At 40.7% G+C, this 14,677-nt stretch overlaps 1 protein-coding gene across 1 annotated transcript; it reads right to left on the bottom strand.

The window, feature by feature from the left end:
* Positions 1–3,429: 3,429 nt before the first annotated feature.
* Positions 3,430–9,545, bottom strand: hand2 (heart and neural crest derivatives expressed 2). Its single transcript, XM_063884187.1, has 2 exons — positions 8,504–9,545; positions 3,430–3,587 (listed from the first exon to the last, which is right to left on the bottom strand). Exons 1-2 carry the CDS (start codon positions 9,116–9,118, stop codon positions 3,462–3,464), a joined length of 741 nt encoding a protein of 246 aa, XP_063740257.1. The 5' UTR covers positions 9,119–9,545; the 3' UTR covers positions 3,430–3,461.
* Positions 9,546–14,677: the final 5,132 nt, after the last annotated feature.

Below are 14,677 nucleotides of genomic sequence, written 5' to 3'. Positions count from 1 at the left end.
GTAATGAATATTAGGACCTCAGGATGTGACCTGTGTCAGGGTACATCTGAACACTTTAAAGCTGAGGTCTCTGGCAGTGAGAGCAGCTTGGAGACAGAAGCTACATTTTTGGAGTTGATGCTACAAATAAAAAGAAACTTAGGGTTGATGTAGAATGATTTAGAAAGTGTGCACGGAAGATTGAATTTAGTTCTCGGGGGTGCAGTGAGGAGTGTAGGAGAGCTGCCGCGGATTGTTAAGAGTCCCTTTATAGTGTCATATTTAATAGATCATGCCTAAATTTACAACCCCAGTTTGACTGTAATTACCCTTGTAAATCACAACATTTAAAATGTAACTGACATCACTTACTACACAAATATTCTTCAGCACAGCAAATGCTAGCAACAGAAACATTGCTGCAAAAAAAAAAAAATGCTAATTTCAACAAAGCACACTCCATGTGACATTTACATTTTTGAGCAGGCAGTGCTCAACGTGCCACAGTGAAGGCACCACAACATTCTTCTAGAGAACATGATTTTCAGGGAAAATGCTACAGGGTTAGCTTGCAGGACACTTTCTGGAACAGCAGGTGCAGCGAAATCACGTCAACAGCATCTCAATAAGCTTTAAAACCAACCAACAGATCAATGACTTCATTCAGATATTTCACAGATGCTCATCATTTTCACGTTTCCATTTGATTACTGAATTGATCATTCAGGGGTGTGAGACTGTTTGCCTCTAATATTTCTTCTTTGGTGTCACAAATCACAGAAGTGTGTCACTGTAGGCAGCTAACACAGACACAAATCCCCACACTGCCAAAGTAATATGTCTAACATTCACACAAATACAGCTGACACCGCTTACCAAATCAGAGCCAACGCTGCTGAATGTCACTCACTGCTGGATTTATAATACACCATCTCAGATCTGCATTATGCAAATACACCAACTCTCCCGAGGAGTCACAACACAATGTCACCCTGCCCTTCCCCTCTTTCTGAGGAGAAGGGGAGCAGGGACATCAAGGTGCGCAGATACAGAAATGGAGTTACATACTGTATAGACAGTGGAGTAAAGTATGTACATTTACTCAAGTACAATTTTAAGGTAGTTGTACTTTACTTTTGATACTTTAAGTGTATTTTGATGGGAATAGTTTCTACTTTTACATTTTGAATGCAGAACTTTTACTGTAAAAGAGTATTCCTACACTCTGGTACTTCTACTTTTACTCAAGTACAAGATCTGAGTACTTCTACTTTTACTCAAGTACAATATCTGAGTACTTCTACTTTTACTCAAGTACAATATCTGAGTACTTGTCCCTCCTCTGCATGTAGCTGAAAGCAGAGACTCTTTGGAGAAACATCAGACTCCTCAGGGCCGTATGATCCTCTTTACAGTATGTTGCAGACTCTGTGTAAAAGGGGCTTTTGGCACTGATGCTCCATGGTTGGATCTAGAGGTGGGGCAACAAGGGCCAGATTGGCTTGTTTCAGTTATATTAATGTTCAACTATTCCTTTAATTATTCAAACAGGGACATTGCTGCATTTTCTCTTTGCCCTGTCAAAGACAATCGCTCCCCTGTTATGCTTTGTGTGTATTTACATTCATAAAAAAATCCACAGGATTCAGGAAATGGAGTCAATTAATTACCACCAGACCCTGCACTGGGACCCTCTGCTGCCCCTGATGTAGAGAGAAATCCTTAATCAGCCCCCTCTAAAAAAGAAATAAATACAAAATGAGAGAAAAATGTCTACAATAACAATAAAATGTCATTATGTTGTTATGTATTTTTCCATTGTGAGTATGGTGTCATTATAATGTGTGATAACACTCCTGACAGATGTGTGCTGTACTCATCCACTGCATGAACAAAAACCTTGAACCAATATGGATGTTGATATGATAAGTAATTAATGTTGCTGTTAAAGATGTGTGTACTCACATGATAACTAAATGTAAAATCCTTTTGAGTTATGGTCAGTTAAGAAAAGATAATCATTTTATTTCCAAGTAAAATTGTCTTTTAATTTAAGTAAAACTTTAAAATATTATTTGTAAATATATTTCAAATTTAAAAAGTCAAAAAGGTGGCTTTAAAAATTGTAAATAGGGTTATCCTGAGGAAACAAAACAAAAAAAAGCAATATGAATTATATTCCAGCTAAAATAAATCATGTCTTTTTTTTCCTGCAAACCATTGAAATGAGAGCCAGAACTCAAAACGATTAGGGTACGTTTGTTTTACTTTTACCACAGGGAGCCACTCACCGACCTTTTGGATGTGAAGATACAATTGTTACATCTTTATTATTCTTAAATATGAATGAAGCTGCAGTTTAACCAGCTCAAGGAAGAAAACGTACAGTAATGAAACCAGGTGGTGGTTTATTCAATTCATGACACTGTTACATCCCACATAAAGCATTATTTAGACCCCCACCACATTTTCACACCACAACATAGACACGTCGTCATCATTGTGACATAGAGAGAGAGAGAGAGAGAGAGAGAGAGAGAGAGAGAGAGAGAGAGAGAGAGAGAGAGAGAGAGAGAGAGAGAGAGAGAGAGAGGTCATTTCACATACACCTTGTCTTTAATCAAAGGTTCTACCGGCTGATCGGGTCCTACTGTCGGCCGCATTGCACATAAATATATTCCGTTAAATAAAGCAGGTAGCACGTCAAAACCACGTTTGTGTGTGTGTGTGTGTGTGTGTGTGTGTGTGTGTGTGTGTGTGTGTGTGTGTGTGTGTGTGTGTGTGTGCGTGTGTGTGTGCGTGTATGTTTATGTGTGAGTGAGAGAGAGATAGACTCGACCGCCCTACCAGCAGTGCTATGGCGCTTTCTCTGAGGAACACAGCTCAGAGCTTTACGCACCGCTCGGTTGAATGCGTCCCATCCACAGAGCGCACAGGTCGCAAGACTGGCCGGACAGTTATAACTTACAGAGCTGCTTGATTGGATCAGTGCACTGATTCTGCTTCAACGGCTCGAGTGTGTTATTTAACCCGTTCCTCCCCTCAGACCCTGTCTATTACTGGTCCAGTTTACGGACATTAAAACTACTGTTTAAAATAAGCCTTTCCCAAAGTTACCACTGACATGTTATGTCACAAGAATAAGCGATGATTGACCAGATATCTACAATATAGATGTTTGGGGAATCATTATCGTTTATTTTTTTTTATTTTTACGATTAAGGTCTTCAATTTAAATATGAATCTAATTGGTAATTCATCTGAAGAGTGTTCTTTGAGGTACTCTCCTAGGCCTGCAGTCCCACTGAAGTGAACGGAAGGAGCTGTAGCGGACACCGTCCTGGGCGGAGGTCCACAGCGAGGATGATGATGATGAAGACGAAGAAGAAGAAAAAGATGATGACGGCTATTAAAGTTCCTCTGAGCGCGTCAATAATGTCCCATCACTAAGGGGGGGGGGGGGTGGGGGGGTGGGGGGGGGTTTACTGTTTGAGTTCCAGAGCCCATACATGCTGGGGCCATCCTGTCCGCCCTTTACTCTTCTTATCTCCCGCTGACGATGATGATGAGGAGGATGATGATGATGGTGCTGTTTTAGGGATCTCCACCTGCACACACATGTATAATTATTTATATATGCAGATCAATTTCCTAAACCATATTTTCATAGGCTACCGCATGTTATAAGCAGCCTGTCACCAAATCGCTTCACTTCTGTTTGTGTCACAAGATATAAATTCAATATGAATGATGATATTTATTACTCTGATTACACAGAGTGACATCAGAGTTGGACCTGTGTTACTGTGAGAGTGCCCTGATCTGATTTCATGTCACAGTGCAGCACCACCATAAAGAGTGTGTGCGTGTGTGTTCATGTGGACGCTTTTCAATAGAATAGTTTCTTTAAACATTATAAAAATAAACGTAATAATTTCATATTGTAGACACAAACCTTTTAATATTTGAAAAAAATATTATCATTATTACTGTATTTAATATAGGCATATTATATATACATATATATAAATATAGCAAAAGTCATTGTTGTAATCCCTTCATAGTAAGTTTACACGTTGCGATGTTCTGTCACTGTTAATAATAATACACTGAGCAAAGCTGTGAGCTGATAACGTCAGTAGTCAGCACGAGGCGGAACGCAACATTTGAGTCAGAGCAAGGGTTATTGTGGAACACGATCATCCCATCAAATGAGCTTTTCTCCAACAGGCCGATACCGCCTTATGTAAATCAATAATTCAACACTCGGTAAATCATATTTTAAGTTCGTTTACTCTATCAAGATTTGTTTTTAAAATACAGGTTGGGTTGTTTTTGCTATTTATATTGTTACATTATGAATTTTTCGTCACTTAATCTTAAATCTTAAACTTGTTTTATTGCTGTAATATTATCTTTTACTTGGCTTTACTGCGCAGTGTAAACGCGAACGCACAGACAATGGTCAGATGGAGTTTCACTGAAGAGAGCAGCGCTGCTTTGAACCCGAGTGCTCCGACTGAGATGTGTGTACACAGTACAACTCAGATAGTTCGAGTTCAACTGTTACAATTTCAATGTTTAGCTTTAAAATACAATCCGGGTGCTGGTGATTTAATGAAGAGAAGGTCAACACAATGCGCGTGCGGCCAGCTGATCGTGTCAGTGTAATTACTGCAAACACATTGATACACACACATACTCTTCAGACATCCAACCCGGCCCCTGCGTGCCTTTATCCTGCAATACAGCTATGTATATCTCCTCAGCGGCCGAACAGTGCGAGCCTTTCTCCCCCGAACATTAGCATACTGGGTTATACACGTATGTATCAAAGTGTGATATAAAGAGGGTTGCAAAAAGAACAGTAATAATGGAATCAAGTGAAAATGGATATGGAATAAAGGTGGATCCTAAAAAATGATTCACGACACGTTGAGTTATTATTCCAGACATGTCAGCGTTATGAATTAAATTATATAATCTGAACATAACAAAAATGTTCACGACATGTTTTAATAAACATCTAAAGTATTCATGTACTTGAAATGTAATTATCAAAATCACATGATATACGTTTAATTACGCATTCTTTCAGCCTGTTTAACTTAGAGTTTATAACAGTATAATGAATAAATCAATAAATATCATGTACTCACGATGTCCTTTTATTAAAACCGACCTTATCTCACCAGGAAAACCGTTCTCAACACTCTTCGGTAGATTTGTTTAAGTGATTTAAATTTTAACATAAAATATACATTTTTTTATGTTTTATAATTCACACACACTGGAGCTTTGAGGTTTTTTTTAAAAATGTCATCATTTCCAGTCCCGTCACTTGTGAATACAGAAATCTGACAGACTAATCACTGTCCTGAAAGTAGCACTAAAGAAATTAAGTTATGCAATATATATAACAAAAAGCCTCCATCATGACACACGCAGAGAAAGGACTTCTGGACAGTGAAATACTCACAACAGGAAATTGTATTTGCAGTGAGTGAAACATGCAGGTATGTCCCCTATGATTTAATAATGTGACAAGTCTTATAATTTGTATTATACGTCATTTCAAATAATGATTTTCCTAAATAATTCATGTAAAGGTTAAAATCAGGCACAAACTTTGAATTAGTTATACAGATATGTAGGCCTATTGGTTTAAATCCAACAGCGTCCTGCCTCTCTGCAGTCCAAACTGCATGGTCCCATTTTGTACGACAACAACCAGCCTGAGTGAGACCGCAGCTCTAACCAGTAACACACAACACACTGGAAAAGAAAAAAAATCAATGAATTAAAAAATCCTCCATCTTAATTCTCCCTTGCAGTGTAGTCTAAACTCAGAGATCCTGAAATGACCGAGTGTATACCCCCCCACCCCTATTTGCTAGCTTAAGGTCATCCTGTTAAATACACTTTAAATTCACTTACGGGTTAACCACTTAGTCATTAATGTGAGAGCAGACTGAGGAGCATAAGCAACATTAAAGGCTTACTCTGAGGATCACACTGCACAGTAACTCCTTTAAAAATGATTTTTAAACAAATGAAGGAATTCTGTCAACATATGAGATTTATTATTATTCAACTGTGTCTCACTAAGCAAGGGACAGGACTGAAGTTTCATGACAGAGTTGACATGAGTTATTAACAGCACTACATCATTCTATTAGTGATTGCAGTTTGAAATGTGAGGAAAAATTGCTCTCTGGCTTCAATTATGTCCCACACTTCCTATAGGCACCATGTTAGGCAACAGACAGGAAATCATTTTGTCTGTCCTGCTCTACCTGCTCTGTGTGGCCTTGTGTTTCTAACACTGGAGGTTAGCTGTGATCAGGTGATGATGAAGGCCTCTATAATGAGATGGTTTATTGCATTTACAATATCATCTTTATTTTATGTGCAATATACAATAGCAGACAAAATATCTTTCTTTTTTTTAAATCGTCCTTGATCTTCTCATTCAGCCTATTTCATGATGTTGTTTGCACCACCATCAAATTCCTTTCATGTGTAAACGTACCCAACTCAGTTCTGATTCTAATGCAATAAAGAAATGACTGAATGATTACATTTAGCTGATGATCATAAAAATGGATATGCAACTTAACGATAAATAAAATAGCAATGTGATACTATGGCTGTGAAAGAGCATGGCTTTAAATCTTTTGGCTGTTCCAAACACTGAATCTGAGCCTCTGTAGAACGCTGTAAAGCTGCAGCTGTATATAAATGTATATATATATGTATATGGGCAGCACATGCAGCAGTCCTGAGGATCATCCAGCAGGCTGTGCGGCCACAGCATCACAAAGTGTTGCTATGATAATAGTTCTGGCCCCTGCTGGCTCCACTCTGTCTGAGGATGGCGGACTACTTTCTGGCTGCACTGTTACAGAGACTCATTCACATGCTTCCATCATTGTGTGAAATCTATGTGTTTATATGGTTCAATAGTGGGGGGATGCAATAGGTTTGACCCATACAGTAATCCTGTGTTAAGGAGTTAAGTGTAAATTGTAAAAAAAAAAAAAGAGTAAACACACTTGTATGTCCTGTTGACTCTCTCTTAAGCAGACCACATGCTTCATTCGCTTTTACAATTCCTCGCCCACATAAATAGGGCTATAGCCTCCGTACGATGTGATTCGTGTAGGCCTACAGTGTTACTCTTTCATTTCTCTCTCCTGTGTAGCTGCACTTTATGCTAGCTTTTGAAACCTCTCACAGAACAGCAGCTTTCTCATTCACATGTTGGTGTGGTGTGATTCATTTCATCGTCTCACTGCTTTGACCCCGTGTGTATAACAGCCGTCCGAGAGCTGGCTGTTCAGACACTTCTTCGCAATAAACATATCAGAAACATATTGCTCGTGAATTTCGGTCAATTGAGATACTTTATCTTTAACAATTGTTTTTTGTTTGTTATGGTGCATAAATATTAATATTGTGAAAGCCGATCATATAAAGCATAAATGTGAAGTTAAAGCAGTGTGTCACACTGAGCTCCACCGTGCAGCTGACTGCAGGCTGCCCGTGAAGGCACCATAAACTCTCCTTCTGATATATAACCTTGTTTAAACATATACATGTAAAGGCAGGGATGGCCGCTGACCTTTAGAAAACTGCCCTGCACTATCCAATAATACTCCAGTAGGCAAGTAATTTAATACCTTTACATTTTGAAGGCTTGATGTTTTATTTTTGAACAATTTGTTCCCGCCGCTCGTAGGCTATTTGCACAAAAGACAAACATTTGAATTGGAATAAATAAATGTAGTGGATAATATGGCAAAAATATATTTGATCAAATGTTAAAATAGAGAGCTGAGCCATATTAAACTCTGTGTTGTTCTACGACTACGCACACGGTTTTTACATAAAACTGTATTTTTTAAATTGCTTTTATGGCGTTTTTTTTCTGATGCGAGAGTCAATGGCAATGGACAGAATCAATGTTTCTGTTCCATTTACTGTAGGTTTTCTTATTGGCCTCTACAGGAGCACAATTCCAGCCGGACGTTTCCTTTTTAGCTAAACGTTTTATTATTAACGCCTTAACAAAATTCGGACTAAAAGGCCCATATATAATAATAATAATAATAATAATAATAATAATAATAATTAAAAAAATCAACACTATTGTATTGAAGCTCGGCAATAGGCCTAGTTTATCTGTGCTTATCCTCACCGAACGTTAATAAACAGTCATCTGTTTGAGGCTTCTCTTTTTCTCTTATTGCCTGTACAATGACGACACACGGCTCAGTGTGTGTCTAGCACCGAATATATATCTCAGAAAATACCTTTAATTCTAGACCAAATATTTCCAACTTCCCCCAAAACCATCAACTGCAGCCCGCTATAGTTCGGGCTCTGACTGATCTCTCCCCCGGAACAGACTGTGCTGATGTGAGCTATGTGTCCTCTTATGAGGCGGATATGGGATGAAGTTATTAGGAGTTATTTTAGAAAAACGCCCAGCACAAATGGGCTCGTTCAGCTGGGTTCTTACCGCTTCTCTCTTCCGCCGCTCCTCCCGGGCCTCCGTCTTCTTCAGCTCGGCCTTGAACGCCTGCGTGTCCCCGTGCTGTCCGTCCTTGTCCAGGATGTCCATCAGGTAGGAGATGTAGCTGGTGGCCAGCCGCAGCGTCTTGATCTTGGACAGCTTGGTGTCGGCCGGCACGTTGGGGATGCACTCCCGCAGCTCGGCGAAGGCCGAGTTGATGCTCTGGGTCCGCCGCCGCTCCTTCCGGTTGGCGGTGGGTCTCCGCTTCACGGGCCGCGGGAGTGTGTGGGGGTGCATACCGACTGCCGCTCCGTTTACCGAGATGGCGCTGGCCCCCGGGACCAAGGCGCCGGGTCCGTAGTGGTGGTGGTGATGGAGGGGGTCCAGGCCGCCGGTGGACCCGCCGCCGCTGTTGCCATGGTACTCTGGGCTGAACCCGGGCGCGAGGCTGTACTCGGTTGGAGACATATCCGCGTGACTTATTAGCCAGCTCGTGAAGTACGGAGGAGCCCCGGTCTCCTCGTGACACCGACCGGCCGCCGCCGCCGCGTGCAGGGAGTAGTGGTGGCTGTCGTGATGGTGCATGACCGGGTGGTGAGGAAACCCCGAGACCAGACTCATGCTGACACACAAACACGCACCCACTCACCAAAACACACACAACTCTCTTTCTCGCACTTCGACACACGCACACACGCGCAGCTCTCTCTGTGGTAAACTCTCCTCGCTGTTTAACGTGGGTCCTGAGCAGAGGTTTGCATCCTGAAGGTTCTACCAGCTTCAGCCGGCCAGGCCCGACCGTGCGGGCCGGTGATCCGTGCAGCAGACCTGCTGCTTTCTGTTCCACCAGGCCTTCTCGGTCCGCAGCTCCTCCTCTAGGACATGGTTCCTCTTCCTCTTCTTATAAAGTCTCAGCAGCGTTATCCCTCCTCTTTCTGTATTTCTCACTTACAGTCTAGTCCTCTGTACCTCTGTGCAGCCTCTCATCCTGTCTGGAGTCTCAGCAGCCTCGGAGCCGTTTGGCAAGGCAGGACCAGTCCGGGCAGACACCGGGTCACTACTGACGGGTTTACACTGAGCCAGACTAAAACCAGCCTGCATGCACGAGAAGGAGAGGGAGGGATGGGGTGTGTGTGTGTGTGTGAGAGAGAGAGAGAGAGAGAGAGAGAGAGAGAGAGAGAGAGAGAGAGAGAGAGAGAGAGTCTGATTTACTACGTCATCGTTACTACCGGGGAGGAGAAACTGAATTCAGCATCTGTAGACCAATGGCGACCCCCCCCCCCCCTCCTGGCACGGTCTGCAGGACTGTTTACTTCTCTTTAATGTCAATGGGCCTGCTAAGTAGACAAGCTGGCTCTCACGCGCGCGCGCGTACACACGCGGGGCCACGCGCACGCATTCAAGCAGCCACAATTAACCTACAAGGTCAGAATAAAATGAGATGATCCTTTTCTCGCTCCTAGCATGTAGAGTTACTAGCACAGGAAGTATGTAGGCTATAGGTAAATATTATTTTATTTTTTAAATATGTGTTTTAAAATGTTTTAACGAAAAATGTTGCCGCGCATTGCTTTCAGTATAGGCTACACGCTAACATTTCTATTCATATATTGAACATATTGTATGTAGCCAATGTTGTGTGAATGAGAAGCCAGGATACCGTGTGATTCATTTTGATTTGCAGTTTAATGAACGCATATCCTCATGATAAGGTAAATCCAAATGTTGAAATAAGGTCGGTTTATAGTCCTGACGCTATTCAGAAATCCTCCTCACCATCCCGGTGTTGGATGGGTTTGTGGTGTGTGTTCGGTTTGTTCATTTATTTAATGTCAAAGAGTCACAGTGTGGAGGCCGCAGACACAGTAAGCAGCCTGTCAGTCTCCTGGCCTTAAATCTATTTTATTTCCTTGCTAATCCGGGGATTTATTGTGTTTTTGATATTTATAATTTCTTAGGAATCTGTCAGATTGTTCGCATATCCATAAATCTTCTTTAATGCATATGTTATATTGTTACAAAATGCCACTGCAATATCATTTTAGAGTTTTACTGACAACAAAACGTTTTTAAATTTCCCCCAAAAGAAAAGTCACAAGATAGTATTTTAATGTAGTAGCTTATTAAATATTATAACTAATCTGCGGATTCCGTCAATATTTTTTACTGCTTCCAGAAGATTCACTCTCCAAAGCAATTGACTCCAAATTAAATCATATTACAAAGCAGCCTTTATCACCTTTGGTCTTATTGATGTGACCTTATTATATAGGGTACTCTCCTTACGTCATATTAGAGATATCCCTAACGGATAATAGCAGAACCTATTTAAAGTTAAAGTCACGACAACGACTACAACAACAATAACAATAATAATAATAATAATAATAATAATAATAATAATAATAATAATAATAATAACAACAATACTATTGTCAATAAAAGTTATAATACTACTACCACTACTACTACTACTACTACTACTACTACTACTACTACTACTACTACTACTACTACTAATAATAATAATAATAATAATAATAATAATAATAATAATAATAATAATAATAATAATAATAATAACTATGAATTATTAATTAGCGATATCATGGTCAACACTGTCGATGTAATCCGGTCTGTGATGCAGAGGGCCATACCGTTACTAGCAGTGCATTTGTAAGTGTTCAGTTTGAGTAGCCGGTTGATAAGCGTGCAGCCGGTAAAACGTCCGGGCCGGTTCCCAGCTAACCCTGTTACCGACCTCCAAGCCGTTTCCCTCGGCTGCCGCAAGAAGAAAAGACCCGCTGCCCGTCCGGAGCTGTGAAACACTGACATACTCTATGGACACATTTTAGATCCCGTCACGTTTTCCTTCACGGCTTGTCATAAATTGTATAACGCTCTTTTTACTCCTGATCCTCTGTTAGCTCAGTTATGATCAGTCATAAGATTTCATATCCAATGTGTTAAAAACAGGCAGCTATGCCCAACACAAAGCATATAAACGAATGAAAATAATATTCCACTGTTCTGTTTCTATATTCAGTAGAGAGAGAGAGAGAGAGAGAGAGAGAGAGAGAGAGAGAGAGAGAGAGAGAGAGAGAGAGAGAGAGAGAGAGAGAGAGAGAGAAGGAGAGAGAGATTAAAAGGCATATCAGATCTAATCCAGATCTGTGGCTGTATATTGTCATGCAGATGGGAATAAGATAATAACCAAACCTGGCATAAATAATCGTTTCACTTTTTTATATTAATGTTTTGTTACACTTGGTCCGTTTGAAAAAACAAATACTTTGAATAATATCATTATTATAATAATTATTATATGAATAATATCAATAATGTATGCATACATTTATTCATGCATGCCAAGGAAGACTATGTTTGCGTTTATATTATTATAATTTCTAAATCAAATGACTGCGAGTAGAATTTTGGTTACGGCCTCCTGGATAACCTTCCTGGAGCTCTGGGTCACCTCTGAAGCCCCAAAGATCCATACAGTCAGCCAGAAGGGGGCTACTCCAGGGTCCCTGGAGTACCTGAGCTAGTGGTTTAAAGCACTTTATGTTTAATGTATAGTATTGAGACTTTAACCTTTCAGTCATCAGATCCAGCTCCATTATTTATTTTATAGAACCTGAAAAAGAAGCAAAGCATTTGGCAGTTTGGTTTGGTTTAAAAGCTGTTGTTTAGCTGCTGTAAATGAGAATCAAGGTCCTGAATACAGCTAGCAAACTTCCAGTGAGAAGCCTGCACAGAGAATGATGTTTCCTACATCCACCTCTGGGCTCTGGAGATGTCCCAAAACACATGAAGTCATTGGTAGACGGAGATCTGAGCACAGACAGATATGAGTGTGAACGCCACATAGACAAACACAGTTCTGTGGTGATTGGACGCTGTTCCCAGGCAGGTTGTGGACACACTCGATGTAAAGGCAGTAACCAAGTGGCATTAAGGCTGAGCTGGATAAATGATTGTTCATAGCTACAATTTTGGGGAGACAATGGGGGCATGGAACAGAACTGTGGAGCTTCAAGTCACATTTTAGGGCGGACAATGTCCTGATCGTGGAAAATGTAAGGCATAAGTGAAAAACGAGGCGGGACACCATTGCATTGACATGTTTAACACTAACATGCTAACAAACGGTTGCTTATATCCAGAAGTTACATGACAACATTATCATTTGTTTGGTGTCTACCAGATGAATGTGAGTGCACTATACACTCTCCTAGCTTTGTTTTGGTCTCTTTGCTCCAGAGGAAACATTCTGTCTCCCACTAAATGCGTCACTAACAGCTGGTAAAATCAAACCAGTTAGCTGAACAACGCTAAAATGCTTCATTGAGCTGAGGGGAACTGGGGAGTTGGTTGATAATTCTCATGTGCTCATCTGACTCATTGCTAATATTGAAACATTAATGACTCAAGCTTTAAGAGACATTTGTTTGATTTGCAGCAAGGCCAAACTGTCCGTGGTTTGAACATAAAACTACATGACAAGGTTGATGGTTAAAATTACATTTTAAATGTTCAATAGAAGTTATTTAAATTAATTATAAAAGTATTGCTATTGATTCACAAGTCTACTGTCTTATCAGGAAACTTCACTGCCTTACAAAGAGTAGACCAGTAGACTGCTGTCTGGTGTATAAAGGTTATGAGTGAAGAACCAGTCATTTAATTAGTGAAACAGAATCCCATTAGTCGGCATATTAGTGCACCCAAGCACCAAAAATATTGGATTGTTGAATTGTTCATTTTCTACATTTCAGGACTCAGGAAAGTCAACTGCATCATTTGTTTGTGGCTGGTGCCCACACACATGCAGAGTGTGTCCTAGCATCATGCATTGTACGGAGTCCAGGCTTAATGTTGCTGAAATCCAATGGTAGGGTACAGCTGTGACAGCTTTTAACAACCAATGAATATTCACACTTTTTGTGTACTTGTGAACACTGCACAACTACAATATGTGTTTGCAATAAAGAAAATAAAGCCTGTAGGAGGACAGTGGCCTGCGGGTATAACACCATGTGACTTTTTCACATTGACAAAGAAAATCTCAGCAACAGATAGACGTTGGTCAAACAATCAGGCACCTCAATGACTTGTTAATTTAGTTATGATATAACAATGACCTGAACATATGGTTGATTTAACATGTGATAACAAATTATATTAAAAAGTATACCAAGGTTATGAGTGCTAGCGATTGTTGTGAAGCGGTTCAAATTGATATTTAAAGGATATGCAGCTTAAACTTGGTTCTGTTTGCAGGCTGTAATTGGTTATAAAGTTTGGTATAAATAATCAAATGTTTGTAATACTGGTGATATAGTTGGAGACCTACAGAGGGAGTGGGGGTTGGAATGTGTGGAGGAATTCACTCTGAGGAAGGCATATGATTTATATTTGTTTAAGTGTTGAATGGGGGGCTGCATTCTGTGGATGTGTGTGCGTGAGAGAGAGAGGGAAAGAGAGAGAAAGAGAGAGAGAGAAGGGGAGCCTGACCGACTGACCTACAGTCTAATTATGTATCATTATCAGGAGACACAAACCGATCTAAATTACTCCAACAGCTCCCATTCACATAGATGGATTACACACACACACACACACACACACACACACACACACACACACACACACACACACACACACACACACACACACACACACACACACACACACACACACACACACACACACACACACACACACACACACACACACACACACACACACACACATACACACACACACACACACACACACACACACACACACACACACACACACACACACACACACACACACACACACACACACACACACACACCATGTGCCCTCTTCTCTGATCTCAGCCATTCCTCCTCTGTATAAATAAACCTGACATAGTAGCAGGGCCTGTGTGTGTGTGTGGTGTGTGTGTGTCAGGCTGTGTGATGACGTGCAGGTACATTCCAGAGCAGCGGAAGTTTCTTTTCAGAGTGAAGTGCTGTTGTTGCTGCCTGGACTCACTTACATCTGTGCAGTCATCATGTGCGGAGCTCAGCTCCCCTCATGTTGCTCGCTTCACGCTGCTCCATATCTGTTCTGCTTGAAACTGATGTTGATCATTATGGGCCACTACAGTGAAACCAAAAGGAATTATACTTTTGGAAAATAATT

Source organism: Eleginops maclovinus, chromosome 5 (genome assembly GCF_036324505.1).
Source record: "Eleginops maclovinus isolate JMC-PN-2008 ecotype Puerto Natales chromosome 5, JC_Emac_rtc_rv5, whole genome shotgun sequence".
Lineage (NCBI taxonomy): Eukaryota > Metazoa > Chordata > Actinopteri > Perciformes > Eleginopidae > Eleginops > Eleginops maclovinus.
The sequence above is the reverse complement of the archived record's forward strand: the minus strand, read 5'-3'. Positions and strand labels throughout refer to the sequence as shown.